Source organism: Saccopteryx bilineata, chromosome 1 (assembly GCF_036850765.1).
Source record: "Saccopteryx bilineata isolate mSacBil1 chromosome 1, mSacBil1_pri_phased_curated, whole genome shotgun sequence".
NCBI lineage: Eukaryota > Metazoa > Chordata > Mammalia > Chiroptera > Emballonuridae > Saccopteryx > Saccopteryx bilineata.
Window position 1 is genome coordinate 347,248,896 of NC_089490.1, and position 20,167 is coordinate 347,269,062.

Sequence of the window (20,167 nt, forward strand, 5' to 3'; positions counted from 1 at the left end):
GTCTTTATACAATCCATCTCTACCTCTGCAGAGAGGCTTGGTGTCAGGATGAGACCTCTTGGCTGGCTGTCCCCTTCCCAGGTGGCGGCCCCCCCTTGGCTAGGCCTAGGGCAGACTCATAATTTGGCTCTTCCCTGCAAGTTTCTTGGTTAGGGACTTGGCTTGTGCTCAGTGCAAAGGTGCACTGCAATGTGTTTTCCTAGATGAGTAATAAGATACTCCTTGCACTGTCCCTCCCTCAGGTAAAATGACCAGACTAAGTCCTGAACTGTTGACTTTAGAAATCCAAGGAGAGCTGGAGCAAGTCCAGGTTGAAACCTTCCACTTTCCTGCTGTACTGAATGCTCAGGCTTCCTGCTCTGCTCCAGCAGGGAATTAAAGCAGGCAGAGGAAGTGGGAGGGATTCTTTCCTTCTCTAGCAGCTATCTTCTGAAAAATTTTCATTTTTCAGAGCCTGGGTATTTTGTCTAAATGGTGAGCTAATTCCCTAAACCTGAAATGTCTGAGGATGAAAGTTATTCCACGGGAATTATAAGCACTAAATGAATCATTTCAGATTCTCCAGGGAGATCAGACATTTGAAGATAAAAACGGCACAAAGAGGTCAAAGTACATATAAAACAAGCACCAGGCTCATTGGCCTCCTCCGTCTACAGTGCCTTTCTAGCAGGTCTAGTTTTAGACATGCCCAATGCCTGCTCAGAACTAGTGGTGGCATTCAGTTGGTTTGCACCAGTTCGGCAGAACCAATACCTAATTTTTTGTTGAGTTTGGTGAACCAGTTGACAATCACAAATTCTGACCTGAGGTGGCGCAGTGGGATAAAGCGTCGACCTGGAAGTGCTGAGGTCGCCGGTTCGAAACCCTGGGCTTGCCTGGTCAAGGAACATATGGTAATTGATGCTTCCAGCTCCTCCCCCCTTCTCTCTCTCTGTCTCTCCCTCTCCTCTCTAAAAGAAAAAAAAATGAATAAAAAAAAAATTTTAAGCCTGACCTGTGGTGGCGCAGGGGATAAAGCGTCGACCTGGAAATGCTGAGGTCGCTGGTTCAAAAAACCCTGGGCTTGCCTGGTCAAGGCACATATGGGAGTTGATGCTTCCAGCTCCTCCCCCTTTCTCTCCCTCTCTAAAAATGAATAAATAAAAAAAAAAGAAGAAGGTTGACAATCACAAATTTACATTTCTCACTCTTTCATAATGTTCATCTGTGCACCAGCATTTTTTTTTTTAAAGTATGAATTATCTTTTTTTTATTTTTATTATTTTTATTTATTCATTTTAGAGAGGAGAGGGAGAGAGAGAGAGAGAGAGAGAGAAAGAGAGAGAGAAGGGGGGGAGGAGCGGGAAGTATCAACTCCCATATGTGCCTTGACCAGGCAAGCCCAGGGTTTCGAACCGGCGACCTCAGCATCTCCAGGTCGACGCTTTATCCACTGCGCCACCACAGGTCAGGCGCATTTTTTTTTTTTAAATTATAGAAACAGAGTCAGAGAGAGGGATAGACAGGAACAGAGATGAGAAGCATCAATCGTTAGTTTCTCATTGCACATTGCGACACCTTAGTTGTTCATTGATTGCTCTCTCATATGTGCCTTGACCACGGGCCTTCAGCAGACCAAGTAATCCCTTGCTCGAGCCAGCGACCTCGGGGTCTCGAACCTGGGTCCTCCGCATCCCAGTCCGATGCTCTATTCACTGTGCCACTGCCTGGTCAGTCTGCACCAGCGTATTCTAAGCACCTGTAGTAATAAAGTTCATTCTGTCAATAGGTGAAAAAAATTTGGTGAAACTATGCTTGTAATGTTTATTTATTCATTTTATAAAACTTACTATGCCTTTGATGAAATACTACATTTTAATTCCCTCACATTTATTACCTCAGTAAACAAACATATAACGTAAAGAGAAAAAGTGCCAAACAACCAGGGGGTGACAAGCTGTCATTGGAAATATCTTAAATAACAGTTTTATTGTTTTTGTCAGGTATTATTTAATATTTTAAAACTCTTTCCTATAATCTAATTATGTATACCTCTTTTATTGTTTTTATTTATGTATTAAATGCATGAAATAATAAACTACCTTTCCGTATATATTTTTTAATACTTAAAACGGTCATTAGGGCAGAGAACCAGTTGTTAAATTCTTTGAATCCCACCACTGCTCAGAGCTTTTCTTCCTCAAGTACACTTTACATCCTAGAAAGAGTGGGAACCAGGGATCAGCATTGCTACGGGGTCTGAATGGCACAAATAGCTAGACTTCATTTCTATGCAACTAAAACGTACCCTTTTAGAATCCATAGCTGGCAATTTCTGGCTTTGTGCTGGGGGAATAAGACATCCTCAGACATTGGGAAGGGACTAACGAATGAAGCTGAGGAATCTACTGGCTATAACTACTAAAACTCCCCATTTGACCCCATTTTCTTCCTGAAAATTACTGAACTACATAAAAACGCATTTCTAAAAATCTCAATGTGCAATGAACTAGGAATTGAGTGACCTGGAGTTATCCCTGTCTGTCACTGGTTAACTGGGTGACCTTGGACAAGTCTCTTTCCCTTCTGGACCAGTTAACTCATCAGTAAAATGAAAACCAAAACAGACCATCCCAAAGGCTGTGTATTGACAGAATCAAAACTAGAACCCCACTATTCTGATTCCTACCCATTGGCCTTCCCTCTCTTCCTGCTGTTAAGTCAGCTGAAGGAGGGATGCACAAAGTCTGATGAGTTTTATGTGAAGTTTATGCGTCTGTGAACCAGACGGGTTGAGACCCTAGTGGCACCAGCAGAGAGCTGCAGGAAGAGGGTGTATGATATCGGGGGCTGCAAGCATTTGCTGGCAAGGGGTTGGGTGCACCTGGATATGTCCAGATTAGCATATCTTGGTTTGTTGCCTTTGGTCACAGACTGTCTCCCTTTGCCAACTCTCAGGCTCCTCCCGATGGCCTTGTCCCAAGGACATTTCCCAGAACTTTCCCAAGGTGGGAGGAGATGCTTAAGGGGAGGGAGAGGGGTGAGAGAGATGTTTAATGAAGAAATTGCCCTAGTGGGAGGTTGGGTGAGGGGAGTTTGAGTTTAAAGGAGCTCTGGATTTTTTTTTTCCCCCCACAGAGACAGAGCGTCAGAAAGGGATAGACAGGAAGAGAGATGAGAAGCATCAATTCTTTGTTGTGGCTCCTTAGTCTCCTTAGTTGTTCATTGACTGCTTTCTCATATGTGCCTTGACCAGGAGTCTACAGCAGAGCTGAGTGACACCTTACTCAAGCCAGCGAGCTTGGGCTCAAGCCAGTGACCCTCTACTCAAGCTGGATAAGCCTGCGCTCAAGCTGGCGACCTTGGGGTTTCAATCCTGGGTCTTCTGCATCCCAGTCTGACGCTCTATCCATTGCACCACTGCCTGGTCAGGCAGAGGGTCTGGATTTAAAGGAACCCTGAGGCTCTGGCTGGTTGGCTCAGTGGTAGAGCGTCGGCCTGGCGTGCAGGAGTCCCGGGTTTGATTCCAGGCCAGGGCACACAGGAGAAGCACCCATCTGCTTCTCCACCCCTCCCCCTCTCCTTCCTCTCTGTCTTTCTCTTCTCCTGCAGCCAGGAAATACTTCTATCAAGATGGAGTATTTCCATCACCCCATAAAGCTCCCCTTATATTCATTTTTCCCCAGAAGCAACCACAAATCTCATTTCTATTGCCATAGATTAGTTTTGCCTGTCTGGTACTATATATAAATATCCTACTGCCTGACCAGGCAGTGGCGCAGTGGATAGAGTGTCGGACTGGGATGCGGAAGGACCCAGGTTCGAGGACCCGAGGTCGCCAGCTTGAGCGCGGGCTCATCTGGCTTCAGCAAAAAGCTCACCAGCTTGGACCCAAGGTTGCTGGCTCCAGCGAGGCTCCATTGGACAAAGTTGGCCCGGGCACTGAGGATGGCTCTGTGGCCTCTGCCTCAGGCGCTAGAATGGCTCTGGTCGCAACAGAGTGATGTCCCAGATGGGCAGAGCATCGCCCCCTGGTGGGCATGCCGGGTGGATCCCGGTCAGGCGCATGGGAGTCTGTCTGACTGCCTCCCCATTTCCAACTTCAGAAAAAATTAAAGAAATAAAGGAGCCCTGAACCCAAACTTAACACCTATCTAAACCCGTTGTCTCTATAGCAGTACTAGGCATAGTTTAATCCTGACTGAGGTATTCAAAACAAAGTATGCTGTAGGAGGGAAGTACTGATACACACAACAACAGATAAAGCAGGGTACATGAATGCAGTCAGACATAAAATGTATGTCTGATATTTAATGTACTTTTTTTTTTTTTTTTACAGAGGTAGAGATAGACAGGGACAGACAGACAGATGAGACAGGAATGGAGAGAGATGAGAAGCATCAATCATTAGTTTTTCATTGCGCATTGCAACTTCTTAGTTGTTCATTGATTGCTTTCTCATATGTGCCTTGACTGCGGGCCTTCAGCAGACCGAGTAACCCCTCGCTGGAGCCAGCAACCTTGGGTCCAAGCTGATGAGCTTTTTGCTGAAGCCAGATGAGCCCACGCTCAAGCTGGCGACCTCGGGTCCTCGAGGACCGCATCCCAGTCCGACACTCTATCCACTGCGCCACTGCCTGGTCAGGCAGTAGGATATTTATATATAGTACCAGACAGGCAAAACTAATCTATGGCAATAGAAATGAGATTTGTGGTTGCTTCTGGGGAAAAATGAATATAAGGGGAGCTTTATGGGGTGATGGAAATACTCCATCTTGATAGAGGTATAGGTTTCATGAGTGGCTACATTTTCAAGATTGATCAAGTGTACACTTAAAATATGTGTTTCACTCTATATTATACCTCAATGGAAACAAAAATTTCAAAAAATTTGCTGAAGTTTAGAAGGGAAGGTAATCTAACATTTACTGAGCATTTGCTAGCATGTTATATACATTATCTCCATCTCAAACTCCTAAAAGGGAATTATCCCCATTTATAGATTATCTAACTAAGTTTTATTGAAATTAAAATAACTCACCTGAGGCCTCAAAACTAATAAATGTAGAAACTTAAGAATAGCTCACATTTGTCTGCCTCTTTATAATAGGTTATCTCAGGGAGGGAGACTTCAACCTAGAGCCAGGAGACTTGCATCCCATTTGATTTTACTGACATTTGATCCTAGGAAAATCCATTTTCCTCTGAGCCTCACTCTAGAGTCAAATGAAGCTCATAATTGTTTTGCAACTCTGAGGGTCTAGCAATCAGAATATCCCATCCTTCTCACCAGGACAAGGCATTATGAGCAATTTCCATTTGTCTCAGGGCAGGTTAATCATGAGCAACAAAACCCTGTGACTTCGGTGACAGGATAAATCATCAACTAGGTCAGTGACACAAGAGCTCCAAGATGACAGTACCCAGCTGCCTCCTGTTTAAGAGATAAGCCTGACTCATACCCAGTGATGTAATGGAAAGGGATGGACTGGGAATCAAGAGATCGGAATCCTGCTCCTAGCCCTGCCAATGAAGTGCCCCGTGAACTTGGTAATACAGTGCCCTTCCTGGGCCCCTAAACTGAACTTGCTAAAAGAGAGGGTTAGGTTGTCTGGGTCCCAGGGTCCTTCAGCTTTAATGTCTTGTCAATTTATGAAGCCCTGTGTCTTGCTTTCACATATTGATAACAAGAGAAAGTGGGCAACTCAAAAAGACTGGTGTATTCTAGGTTCCAAATGAGGTCCATGGCACATTGCTCATTGCCCATGAGATATAGGTGTGGTGTGTGTGGGAGTGTACATCTATTTATTCACCTTTTTCTCTTCATGTCACTACACATCCAACTTTACATTCACCCATTAGCTGCTGCACTTTTATCTTCCCTACAAGAGACTCAGCATTGAGCAATTCTACAACCAGAATATCAGTCCTCACCTGGAAAATTCACACTCCCAGTGGGATTCACTTGAAGTCGTGGCCCGCTGAGCCTTCAGTTTGAATTCAGGGAAGCATTTTAATTGAGGGCACATGCTATCTTGACAGTCCTGTCTTAATTTTACACCTTTGGGAAGAAATCTGAGTTTCCCTTTGTTGCCTTTGGAGACAAAGGCAAAGGAACCAAAATAACTTCAGGACTGAAACCGATGAGTTTCAGAAAAGTACATGCAGTACTAAGAATGCTCTGCAGATAGCAGGATACTGTATATAGAGAACGCTAAACAGTCCACCAAAGAACTAATAGAAGTGATAGATGAATTCAGCAAAGTAGCAGAATACAAAATAAATATCCAGAAATTAGTTGCATTTTATACACCAATAATAAACTATTAAAAGAGAAACTAAGAAAACAATCCCCCTTTACAATTACCTCAAAAAATAATAAAATATCTAGGAATAAATTTAACCAAGGATGTAAAAGACCTGTACACAGAAACTTAGAATTCTGACATAGAAGAAATAAATTGAAGATAAAAATAATTGGAAGCGCCTGACCAGGCAGTGGCGCAGTGCATAGAGCATTGGACTGGGACACAGAGAACCCAGGTTCGAAACCCCGAGGTCGCCACTTTGAGCATGGGCTCACCTGGTTTGAGCAAGGCTCACCAGCTTGAGCCCAGGGTTGCTACTCTGTCTGCTGTAGCCCCCCTGGTCAAGGCACGTATGAGAAAGCAATGAATGAACAACTAAGGTACCACAACGAAGAATTGATGCTTCTCATCTCTCTCCCTCCTATCTGTCCCTCTCTCTGTCTCTGTCTCTGTCTCTGTCTCTCTCTCACACACACACACACACACACACACACACACACACACACACACACACAAGATTGGAAGCATCTACTGTGTTCATAGACAGGAAGAACGAATATCATTAAAATGTCCATACTACCCAAAGCAATCTATAGATTCAGTGAAATGCCTATCAAGATACCAATAGTGTATTTCACAAAATTAGAACAAATATTCTATTTTTAAAAAATTTTTCTTAAGTAAGAAGCAGGGAAACAGAGAGACAGATCCCTGCATGAGACTGGGATCCACCTGGCAAGCCCCCTACTGGGTGATGTTCTGCCCATCAGGGGCTGTTAATCCATTGCTTGGCAACTGAGCTGTTTTAGCACCTGAGGCAAGGACATGGAGCCATCCTCAGTGCCTGGGGCCAACTTGCTCCACTGAGCCTTGGCTGTGGGAGGGGAAGAAAGAGAGAGAGAGAAGGGAGAAGGGGAGGGGTGGAGAAGCAGATGGTCACCTCTCCTGTGTGCCCTGACTGGGAATCGAACCTGGGACATCCACAACTGGGCTCTACCACTGAGCTCTACCACTGAGCAAACCAGCCAGGGCCTAGAACAAATATTCTAAAACTATATATGGAACCAGAAAAGACCCCAAATAGCCACAGCCATCTTGAGAAAGAAGAACAAAGTTGGAGGAATCATGCTACCTGATATCAAGCTAAATTACAAGGCCTTGTAATCAAAACAGCATGGTATTGGCATAAAAACATAGATCAATGAAATAGAATAGAAAGCCCAGAAATATATGTGTACGTTTTTGGTCAATTTGATATTTGACAAAGGAGGCAAGATATACAATAGGGTAAAGACAGACTAGTCAATAAATGTTGTTGGGAAAATTAGACAGATACATTAAAAAAAATGAAACTAGACCACCTTCTTATACATTACACATGAATAAACTCAAAATGGATTAAAAACAAGTGTAAAACTCGATACCACAGAAAACATAGGTATTAAAATCTCGGACATTTCTCATAGAGGTATTTTTTTCTGATATATCTCCTTGGGTAAGGGAAACAAACAAACAAAAAATAAACAACTGGGACTACATCAAATTAAAAAGCTTTTGCACAGCAAAGGAAACCATCAACAAAATGAAAAGACAACCCACTGAATGGCAAAATATATTAGCCAATGGTACATCTGAAAAGGGGTTAATATCCAAAGCATGTGAAGAACAGACAACTCAATGCCAAAAACAAGCAATCAAATCTCCCCATCTGTCTGTCTGGCTGGCAGGGAAGGAAAAGAACTTGCATGTTGGGAAGGAAGAAGCTGGGTGAGACGACAGTGAAATCTAGAGTAAAAACCAAGCTGGCTCAAGATGTCCTGCAGGCTGTAAAATGCAGTTTAATCAGAGTGCCATTTCTTTTTTGTTAAAATTATTTTAATTATTTTTTTTTTTACAGGGACAGAGAGAAAGTCAAAGAGAGGGATAGACAGAGACAGACAGGAATGCAGAGAGATGAGAGGCATCAATCATTAGTTTTTCATTGCAACACCTTAGTTTTTCATTGATTGCTTTCTCATATGTGCTTTGACTGTGGGCCTTCAGCAGACTGAGTAACCCCTTGCTCGAGCCAGCGACCTTGGTCCAAGCTGGTGAGCTTATATTTTTTTTTGCTCAAGCCAGATGAATCTGCGCTCAAGCTGGCAACCTCGGGGTCTCGAACCTGGGTCCTCTGCATGCCAGTCCGATGTTCTATCCACTGCGCCACCACCTGGTCAGGCTATTTTAATTCTTGCAATGCACAATTTTTAATAAGCAAATAAAAGTTTTAAAACCTGAAAAAAAGAAAAAAGGGCAAAGAGGACATAAGATGGCCAATAGACATATGAAAAGATGCTCAGCATCACTAATCATCAGAGAAATGCAAATTGAAACTGCAATGAGATACCACTTCACACCTGTCAGAATGGCTATCATCAATAAATCAACAAACAAGTGTTGGTAAGGATGTAGAGAAAAGGGAACCCTTGTGCACTGTTGGTGTGAATGCAGATGGTGTAGCCACTATGTAAAACAGTATGGAGTTTCCTCATAAATTTAAAAATGGTGCTGCCTTATGACCCAATTATTTCACTTCTGGGATTATATTCAAGGAAATGTGAAACACTAATTCAGAAGAATATATACACTCCTTTGTTCATTGTAGCACTATTTTCAACAGCCAAGATTTGGAATCAGCCCAAGTGCCAAGCAGTAGATGAATAGATACAAAAGCTGTGGTATATTTACACAATGGAATATTAATCAGCCATAAAAAGGAAATCTTACTTTTGTGACAGCATGGATAGACCTGGAAAGTATTATGCTAAGTGAAATAAGCCAATCAGAGAAAGACAAATATCATATGATTTTACTTTTATGTGGAATCCAATGAACAAAAGTCAAAGGGGGGGGGTGTGGGGAACTGTAAAACAGGTGAAGGGGTTAAGCAAAAAAAAGAAAAAGGCCCTGGCCAGTTGGCTCAGTGGTAGAGCATAGGCCTGGTGTGTGGATGTCCCAGATTCCATTCCCAGTCAGGGCACACATGAGAGGTGACCACATCTACTTCTCCATCCTCTTTCTCTCCCTTCCCCTTCCACAGCCATGGCTCAATTGGTTCAAGCTCATTGGCCTACGGTGTTGAAGATGGCTCCGTGGAGCCTCCACCTCAGGCACTAAAAACAGCTCAGTTGCTAGCATGAACCCAGATCGGGGTTGCCAGGTGGATACCAGTTGGGGTGCATGCGGGAGTCTGTCTCCTCTCCTCTCACTTGGAAAAAGACAAAAAAGCCTGACAAGACAGTGGATAGAGCATTGGCCTGGGACGCTGAGGTCACAGGTTTGAAACCCCGAGGTTGCTGGCTTGAGCACGGGATCCTAGACATGACCCTATGCTTGCTGTCTTGAGCAAGGGGTCATTGGCTCAGCTATAGCCCCCCAGTCCAGGCACATATGAGAAAGCAATCAATGAACAACTAAGGTGCTGCAACGAAGAATTGATGCTTCTCATCTCTCTCCCTTCCTGTCTGTCTGTCCTTGTCTGTCCCTCTCTCTTTCTCTCACTAAAACCAAAACAAAAAAACCCAGACAACAGTATGGTGATTAACAGTGGGAAAAGGGGGTGGGGGCAGGTAGAAGAGGTTAAAGCAGGGATAAATGATGATGGAAGGAGACTTTGGATGGTGAACACACAATACAATATCCAGATAATGTATACTACCTACAGAAATTAGGGGATATTTCAAAATAAATATGAAGCAATAAAATATCCCCTAATTTTCATGACCAGTGTATATCAAACTACACTTGAAACCTAAATGATTTTGTTAACGTAACCTCAAGACATTTAATAAAAATTAAAACAAATACTAATATGCTTCAGTTTGCACAGACTTGTAGGTGTATTTCAGAGCTGTGGGGTATCTGGGAGAGAGGGCTGCCACTATTTGATGTATGAACCTAGGAAGTCACTTCCTAGGTTTGAGCAAGAGGTCACTGGCTTGGCTGGAGCCCCCTGTCAAGGCATGTATAAGAAGCAATCAATGAACAACTAAGGCACCACTACTATGAGTTGATGCTTCTTATCTCTCTCCTTTTCTCTCTCTCTCACACAAAGAAAATGAAAAATAAAGAAATAAATAAGTAAAAATAAAATAAAATAAAAAATTACTAAATTTGAAAAGGTAGAGTCTAGCAGTTTGTGTTTTAAAAAGCCCTCCAGTTGCCTGACTGGTGGTGGCGCAGTGGATAGAGTGTCGACCTGGGATGCTGAGGACCCAGGGTTGAAACTCCAAAGTTACCAGCTGGAGTGCAGGCTCATTAACATTATCCCAAGATTGTCCTGAGCAAGGGGTCATTGGCTTGACTTGACATTTCTGTCACCCCCTGACCCCGTCAAGGCACATATAAGAAGCAATCAATGAACAACTAAAATGATGCAACTACGAGCTGATGCTTCTCATCTGTCTCCCTTCCTGACTCACTCTCTCTCTCTCTAAAAAAAAGAAAATTCCTCCAGGTGATCCTGATGTATGCTTACGTTTGAGTACCAATGACTTAGATCCTTTTTATAAATGATCACATTATAAATGTTTTTTCTTTACAGTCTCTGTTATAACTACTCCACTCTGCCATTATAGTGTGAAAGCAGCCATAAACAAGATGTAAACGAATGAGCATGGCTATGTTCCAATAAACCTTTATTACAGAAACAGGCAATGAAGTTTTGGAACTAGATAGAGGTGTTGGTTGCACAACATTGTGAATGTAATAAATACCACTGAATTAGTCACTTCAAAATGATTTGATTTGTGGTATGTGCATTTTCCCTTAATAAATTATTTTTAAAAGAACCACCCATCGCCTGACCAGGTGGTGGCGCAGTGGATAGAGTATTGGACTGGGATGCGGAAGGACCCAGGTTCGAGACCCCAGGATAGCCAGCTTGAGCGTGGGCTCATCTGGCTTAAGCAGAAAAGCTCACTAGCATGGACCCAAGGTCACTGGCTTGAGCGGGGGGTTACTCAGTCTGCTGAAGGCCCGCGGTCATGGCACATATGAGAAAGCAATCAATGAAAAACTAAGGTGTCTCAATGAAAAACTGATGATTAATGCTTCTCATCTCTCTCCGTTCCTGTCTGTCTGTCCCTATCTATCCCTCTCTCTGACTCTCTCTCTGTCCCTGTAAAAAAATAAAAATAAAAAATAAAAAGTTAAGGCCTGACCTGTGGTGGCGCAGTGGATAAAGCGTCGACCTGGAAATGCTGAGGTCACTGGTTCGAAACCCTGAGCTTGCCTGGTCAAGGCACATATGGGAGTTGATGCTTCCAGCTCCTCCCCCCTTCTCTCTCTCTGTCTCTCCTCTCTCTCTCTCTCTCTTCCTCTCTTCTCTAAAATGAATAAATAAAAATTTTTTAAAGAAAAAAAAAAAAAGAACCACCCATCATCAGTAGGTTTTTATTAGATGGAGGATACCTAAGGTTGGCTGAAAAGAAAGTGGTGACAATTGGCAAGCACTCGTCTCCACAGAGGCATTCCTGGATGTGGGGATGGAAACTTATATTTAAGGGTTAGGGTCTTCTGCTTAACTTAGACCACTCAGAAAGCACTTCTCCTTGGCACTCAATATCACCAGTGCTGGTATGAAACAGTCTGCAATGAGCTAGTTCAACTTGGCTAACAGTTCTTCCAGTTCTGGCCGCGCTTTGAACCTTCCCTTGAAGTCTTCTTCAGTGTGCTGGGGAGAAAAAAAGAAAATAAGTGGGAATTACTGCAGAGCTTTCAGTTATTCAAATATGCACAGCAACAAAAAAGTGAACAACAGAAAAAAGCATCAGAAAAGGATCCACCAGCCAGCTCTGTAGAGAATAAATCAGATTCAACTAAATTTTATTGGGTATCTACTATGTCCCAGACTTGTATTAGGTACCAAAGATTCAAAGTTGAATTGGACTTCCTCCTTGCCTTTAATGAATGTATAGTCTGGTGAGAGAAGACAGACTTATTTAAAAATTATTGTCAAAATTCTCTAAGTATCACAATAGAAGCATTTAAAAAAAGAGAGTGCTAGCTCTGGCCAATTGGCTCAGTGGTAGAGTGTCAGCCCGGCGTGCGCAAGTCCCAGGTTCAATTCCCAGACAAGGCACACAGTAGAAGCACCCATCTGCTTCTCCACCCTTCCCCTCTCACCTTTCTCTCTATCCCCTCCTGCAGACAGGGCTCCATTGGAGCAAAGTTGGCCTGGGGCGCTGAGAATGGCCCCGTGGCTTCTGCCTCAGGCGCTAGAATGGCTCTGGTTGCAACAGAGCAATGCCCCAGATGGGCATAGCATCGCCCCCTAGTGAGCTTGCCAGGTGAATCCTGGTCGGGCACATGCAAGAGTCTGTCTCTCTGCCTCCCAGCTTCTCACTTAAGAAAAATTAAAAAAAAAAATAGTGCCAAAATTCTCCATTTTCAATAGGAAATAACAGACACAGGGACTGGTATATTTCTTTTTTTTCTTTCTTTCTTTTTTTTCATTTTTCCAAAGCTGGAAACGGGGAGGCAGTCAGACAGACTCCCTCATGCGCCCGATTGGGATCCACCCAGCACGCCCACGAGGGGGCAATGTTCTGCCCATCCGGGGTGTCGCTCTGTTGCATCCAGAGCCATTCTAGCACCTGAGGCAGAGGCTACGAAGCCATCCCCAGCGCCCGGGCCATCTTTGCTCCAATGGAGCCTAGGCTGCGGGAGGGGAAGAGAGAGACAGAGAGGAAGGAGAGGGGGAGGGGTGGAGAAGCAGATGGGCGCTTCTCCTGTGTGCCCTGGCCAGGAATTGAACCCGGGACTCCTGCACGCCAGGCCGATGCTCTACCGCTGAGCCAACCGGCCAGGGCCGGGACTGGTATATTTCAAGTCAACATAATCAGCACATTTTTCCCCTGTATACAGATCTGTAATAATAAGCAGAGGCTTAATAAGCATAGACTCAGAACAAAGATGCTGCATGAAGCAAATGGCATAAGTCTAAGATATCGTGATGTATCTGTGTTACAGTAACGATTATCTTGGCAACAGGATTCAAATACTCAGTATTTAGGTTAAAGTTCTTAATGTAATCCAAATTTTCCATGTTAAATTTCCTTCTGACTGGCATTCTTTTTTCTTAATATATTCAGTCACAGTACAGTGAAGCTTCACAGATCCAAGAACCTTTTATCTAAAGTACATTCCCCTATTTATGTTCTGATTAGTTATAATGTATGTGATCTTAAATCATGCACTTTCTGCTATACAACTGCCTGAGGGAGAGATTTTTGAGGTGTAATGGGCTCACCCCTAACAGGATGCTGTGATGGACTTCAGCTTTGTGGTCCATAAAGCATCTTTCCTGAATAATGATCACTGTAATATCAGCCTGCAAACCTTCCCTGATTATTATTATCTGAGCTAAATTATCCACATTTCTTTGTTGTTTCTAAAGCCAGGCAGTCTAGCCTGACCAGGTGGTGGCACAGTGGATAGAGTGTCGGACTGGGATACGGAAGGAACCAGGTTCGGGATCTCGAGGTCGCCAGCTTGAGCTCGGGCTCATCTGGCTTGAGCAATAAGCTCACCAACTTGGACCCAAGGTCACTGGCTCAAGCAAGGGGTTACTCGGTCTGCTGAAGGCCTGTGGTCAAGGCACATATGAGAAAGCAATCAATGAACAACTAAGGTGTCACAACGAAAAACTGATGATTGATGCTTCTCATCTCTCTGTGTTCCTGTTTGTCTGTCCCTGTCTATCCCTCTCTCTGACTCTCTCTCTGTCCCTGTAAAAAAAAATTTAAAAATAAATAAATAAATAAAGCCAGGCAGTCTAGATGTTTTGAGCACAGGTGGGGCACCAGGGAGCTTCTTCTCAAACTAGCACCTACCTCCTTCACCAACAATTTGACTCCTTCAGGAAGATTGCTTTGGATTATTTCCAAGAAAATCTCTGCAAATGTAGCACTCAAACCGCTTATCTGCAAAAGGAAAGAAGATGCTTTCAGGGAGGTGCTGAAAGCTAGGTGATTGGGAGACATGGCATGGGCTCAAATGTCAGGTCCAGCAGAGCCAGAGGACCTTGGGTAAAGGATTATCACCCAGAGCTGGTTCTGGAGCCCAGGCTCTACAGGATTTCTCCTGCTCTCTGCCAAAGGGTTTGCGTGCTGACATGGTCATGGCCAATATCCGCTCCTGTAGGCAATGGATGTCATAACTGGACCAAAGAGGTTATTATCAAGTCCAGGATGACTTTCTGATTTAAGTTAACCCACATAGACCAGGACCTGATTGGTGTCAGACCCTGTGCTGAGAATCCAGAGGTGAATCAGATGTGGTAGAGGGGCATGAAGGAGGCTGCAGAAACCCATGAGAGAAACACCTACCTAAATTAACCAGGGGAGGTGAAAGAAAGCTTCCAAAAGAGAAAAGATCGGGGAGGAGTCTTGAAGAAAAAACAGGAGTAAACTGGAAGAATTCAACAATAGTGGGAGTTTTCAGGGCAGAGGAAACAATATTCAGTAAAACGTGGAGGCATAGCACAGTACTGGGAAATTAAAAATAGTTCCATGGGTAACTGGATTGAATGGGCTGTGAAGAAAAGCAGGAGAATCATGAAGGTAGTTAGGTAATAATTTAAAGAGTTCAAACTTGACCCTGTGGACCTCAGTGGCAATTTAGAGTTGCCATAAGATGCAGCTCAAATAATTTATTATTGATAATAAAGAACCAAAGATTTTAAGTACTTTAAAAATTAACATTGAGTTACATAACATTGAGTTACATATATTAACATTGAGCATTCAATGGAGTAAAGACAGACTCTTTACTAAATGGTGTTGGGAAAATTGGACAGCTACCTGCAAAAAAAATGAAAGCAGACCACCAACTTACACCATTCATAAAAATAAACTCAAAATGGATAAAAGACTTAAATGTAAGCCGTGAAACCATAAGCATCTTAGAGGAAAACATAGCGGTAAACTCTCCGACATCTCTTGCAGCAATATATTTGCCGATTTATCTCCATGGGCAAGTAAAATAAAAGACAGAATAAACAAATGGGACTATATCAAACTAAAAAGCTTTTGCACAGCTAAAGACAAAAAGAACAGAATAAAAAGACAAACTACACAATGGGAGAACATATTCGACAATACTTGTGATAAGGGGTTAATAACCAAAATTTATAAAGAACTTGTAAAACTCAACACCAGGAAGACAAACAATCCAATCAAAAATGGGCAAAAGAAATGAATAGACACTTCTCCAAAGAGGACATACAGATGGCCAATAGGCAGATGAAAAAATGCTCAACATCACTAATCATTAGAGAAATGCAAATTAAAACCACAATGAGATATCACCTCACACCAGTCAGAATGGCGCTCATCAACAAAACAACACAGAATAAGTGCTGGCGAGGATGTGGAGAAAAGGGAACCCTCCTGCACTGCTGGTGGGAATGCAGACTGGTGCAGCCTCTGTGGAAAACAGTATGGAGATTCCTCAAGAAATTAAAAATTGAACTGCCTTTTGACCCAGCTGAGGAGCCACTGAGCCATTTCACCTGCAGATGTTGTAAAGTACCAAAAGGCTACAGAATTAATATTAATATTTTAGGAGGCTTGGAGAACATTTTATTAATTTGGATTAAGATGTGCAGAGAAATTGTGAGAATAGTCTCTGTACTGTGTGATTGGCATAACCAGGATGGCCCTTGGCATTGTATTGTAAATGCAAGAGGAGGAAAACATGGATTCCCAGACATTCCACCACACCTGTGGGGAAAGGGGTGAATGGCTAGCCGGTGCAGGAAGAGAAAAGCCAAAATAAACCTTTTCTTATAGCAATGAGTCATTTGCGGGCATTTGTCCCCACCGAAACTACCTCTCCTATGTAAATGTGTGTGTGACTCTGGACAGAGAGATGGCGGATGAACACTAGAAAATATAGGAAGGCCTTTTAATATGTAAAGAGATATCTTTCTACCATTGTGTTGACTTGTAAATTTCGTTTTCTCCAAAATGATGTATGGTTTGCAAATTGAACGTGGTCCTATCATGTTAAAGGACATATGACTATAACCAATAGCGGTAAGGGGCTCCTAATTGCAATTTTTGCTTCTGTACTTCCCACTTACAAAACTATAAAAACTAAGTAGAACAAAGGGCCAGCGCGCTCTCCGTCAGATTTCTGTCGGAGTTCCCGCCGCTTGGCCAAGCTAGACAATAAAACTTTAATGTGTAAAACACGGACCTTATTTCTGTCTTTCATGTTTTGGGTCCCTCCGAATTTGGATTAACACAGCTATCCCACTTTTAGGAGTATACCCTAAGAACACCATAGCACTGTTACAAAAGGAGAAATGCACCCCCATGTTTATGGCAGCATTGTTCACAATAGCGAAGATCTGGAAACAGCCCAAGTGTCCATCAGTGGACGAGTGGATTAAAAAGGTTTGTACTATGGAATACTACTCAGCCATAAGAAATGATGACATCGGATCATTTACAACAACATGGATGGACCTTGATAACATTATACTGAGTAAAATAAGTAAATCAGAAAAAACTAAGAACTATATGATTCCATACATAGATGGGACATAAGAATGAGACTCAGAGACATGGACAAGAGTATGATGGTTATGAGGGGGGAGAGGTAGGGAGGAAGGAGAGAGAGGGGGGTGGGGGGAGGGGAGGGGCACAAAGAAAACCAGATAGAAGGTGACGTTAGACAATTTGACTTTGGGTGAGGGGTATGCAACTTAATCAAATGTCAAAATAACCTGGAGATGTTTTCTCTGAACATATGTACCCCGATTTGTCAATGTCACCCCATTAAAATTAATTAAAAAAATTAACATAGATTTAAGGCAGTGGTAGTTAACCTGGTCCCTACTGCCCACTAGTTGGTGTTCCAGCTTTCATGGTGGGCGGTAGCGGAGCAACCAAAGTACAAATAAAAAGATAGATTTAGCCTGACCAGGAGGTGGTGCAATGGACAGAGCGTCAGACTGGGATGAAGAGGACCCAGGTTCGAGACCCTGAGGTTGCCAGCTTGAGTACAGGGCTCATCTGGTTTGAGCAAAAGCTCAACAGCTTGGACCCAAGGTCGCTGGCTTGAGCAAGGGGTTACTCGATCTACTGAAGGTACACAGTCAAGGCACATATGAGAAAGCAATCAATGAACAACTAAGGTGTCACAACAAAAAACTGATGATTGATGCTTCTCATCTCTCTCCGTTCCTGTCTGTCTGTCCCTGTTTATCCCTCTCTCTGACTCTACCTCTGTTCCTGTAAAAGAAAAAAAAAGATAGATTTAACTATAGTAAGTTGTTTTATAAAGATTTATTAGGCCAAACTTAGCGAAAATCCAACATAAACTACTTGGTAAGTAATTATTATTATATGCTTTAACTTGCTGTAACTCTGCTTTATAAATTTTATAAAGTAAAGTTACTTCCCTACTTTATAAATCACCATTACTGTGGAACCAGTGGGCAGTTAGAAAATTTTACTACTAATAGAGATACAAAAGTAGGCGGTAGGTATAAAAAATTTGACTACCCCTGATTTAAGGTGTTACTACCTTAATATTCATTACCTTGGTGATATGTTTCTTGAGTGGATCAAAAAGAGGTGATGTCCATTGAAACATGATTTGGCAATAAAATGGAATGAAGTACTGATATATGCTACAACATGGATGAACCTTGAAAATATTATGCAAAGTGAAAGAAGCCAGATGTTAAAAGGCCATATATTATATAATTCTATTTAAATGAAATGTACAGAATAGGTAAAGTAGAATCAGAAAGGAAATTTGTGGTTGCTAGGAGTTAGGGCAATGGGAAAAGAGGAGTGACTGCTAATGGGTACAGAGTTTCTTTTTGGGGTGATGAAAATGTTCTAATATTGACTGTAGTGACAGTATTATAACTCTGAATATACTAAGACTCTTTTAACTGTACATTTTAAGTGGGTAAAGTGTATTGTATGGGAATAAAACTCAAAAAGCTGCCATGAAAAAAGAATGACGTTAGCTGTGACATTTTAAAAACTCTGAGCACTCCCATGGTGGTGTGGTTGTCAGCCATCTGTCTCTATAGTAAAATGACAGAGACCCACTGCTAGAGCAAAAGGGAAGCCACTGAGGGGCTTAAGCAAGAAAATGGCATGACCACAGTGGAATGAGGGTAAAGCAAAGTTGATGGATCTAAAAGATTTTTAGAGGTAGAAACTTTGGAATTTAGCAAATCAATGAACATCAGAGAACAAAGAAGGATCAAGCATTTGGCTCAAAGGTAGGGTGGATTATAGAAAAAAAAGGAACATCATTTTCTCTACAATTAATTTTGTAAGTGCTGAGTGTAGGACACCTGTGGAACATTCCTGTGGAGATGTTTGTCCAGTAGACAACCTGCTATCAGGTTTGAAGCTCAACCAAGAGATCAGGACTGGAGATACATATCTAGATGTTATCAGTATATAATGATGGTTACTGAGGCCAGGGAAATAAATGAGATTGCATAGAGGAACGGTATTATGTAAGGAGGGATGGACAGATCAAGAACTGAAACTTGGAGAACATCACCATCCAAGAGGCAGGTAAGAGGAAGATACAGGCATGGTAGAAGGATAGAGAATGGACAGAGAAGAACCAGGAGAGGCAAATACATTTCAAGTTTCTCCCAGAGGGCCTACCTGAACCACTCGCTCATGGCTGGTGAGAACTGAGTCCAGGAACATTTTGTTGCCTTGTTCTGGCAGCCGCAACACCTCCATGGTTTTGGTGGGCATCGCATAACTGTGGGAAGGAAGAGGTCAGCTATGGGAGGGTTCCCTTAAGCCAGCAGCATCACTTCAGTTAGTCCCTGAATGCAGCCACAACTATATATAGAGCTCCTGGAATCTAGGCCTGTTATGGGTAGCCAGGGCAAAGTAATCAGATTCTTTTAAACTACCTCCAGAAGTCTCTAAACTCCCTGAGGGGGTAGATGATGACTAACACTTCTCTGCATCCCCGGTCTTGCCTAACATAACACTCTGAATAAAATCTGGTGATTAATAAGTATTTGCTGCTACTAAAGCATAGCCAATCTAAAAGAATCAAGTTCGTCACTAGGGTATGATTTGGAGGCTAACTTTGGGAATTTCAGCTCTTCTGGAAAAATGAGGCCTGAAACCCAATTGTTCTAGAGCCAATTTCTCAACCTCAGCACTATAGACACTTGATTAGATAATTCTTCATTGTGGGGGGCTAGCTTACACATCCCTATCCTCTACCTACCACAGGCCAGTAGTACCCCCCCCCAGGTGGTGACAATCAAACTTATCTCCAGACATTGTTAAATGTCTCCTGGTTGAGATCTACTGTTGTAGGGTCTATGCTCACTATAATCAGCTTCAGTAGATCTACATGCTTCAATGGAAAGAACAGTGGACTCGAAGTCAAATCTTGGCCCTGTCACTTTCTAGCAATATTTACTAAGGTAAGTCATACCCCTCTGAGAAGAAGATTACAATCTAGGCCTATATCAATACATTATTGTGAGGATTAGGTGTGATGATGATAGGACTAAGGGTTACACAGAAATATGGTACTAATGTTCAGCTTATGAAAATGGCCATCCAACTGAAGATAAATGGAATAATAACAGCAGAATTCCTGAATTTTCATGCCATAAAAAGCTTCATTAATTAACAGCAGGGGGCCCCTGGCTGTTTGGCTAAGTGGTAAAGCGTTGGCCCGGCATGTGGAAGTTCTGGGTTTAATTCCCAGTCGGGGCACACAGGAGAAGCAACCATCTACTTCTCCAACCCCCCACCTTTCTTCCCCTCCCACAGCCATGGCTCAAATGGTTTGAGCAAAGTTGACCCTGGGTACTGAGG

The 20,167-nt window shown here is 42.7% G+C and overlaps 1 protein-coding gene across 2 annotated transcripts in view; it reads right to left on the reverse strand.

The window, feature by feature from the left end:
- Window positions 1-11,706: 11,706 nt before the first annotated feature.
- The window catches only part of MRPL48 (mitochondrial ribosomal protein L48), an 82,637-nt gene continuing 74,176 nt past the window's right edge, over window positions 11,707-20,167 (reverse strand). For both annotated transcript variants that reach the window (XM_066250198.1, XM_066250205.1), the window contains exons 6-8: window positions 18,980-19,082; window positions 14,162-14,251; window positions 11,707-12,000 (exon numbers count right to left, since the gene is read on the reverse strand). In XM_066250198.1, the coding sequence (XP_066106295.1) occupies window positions 11,926-12,000; window positions 14,162-14,251; window positions 18,980-19,082 (268 nt within the window). In that variant the 3' untranslated portion in view covers window positions 11,707-11,925. The remainder of the gene's footprint in view (window positions 12,001-14,161; window positions 14,252-18,979; window positions 19,083-20,167) is intronic.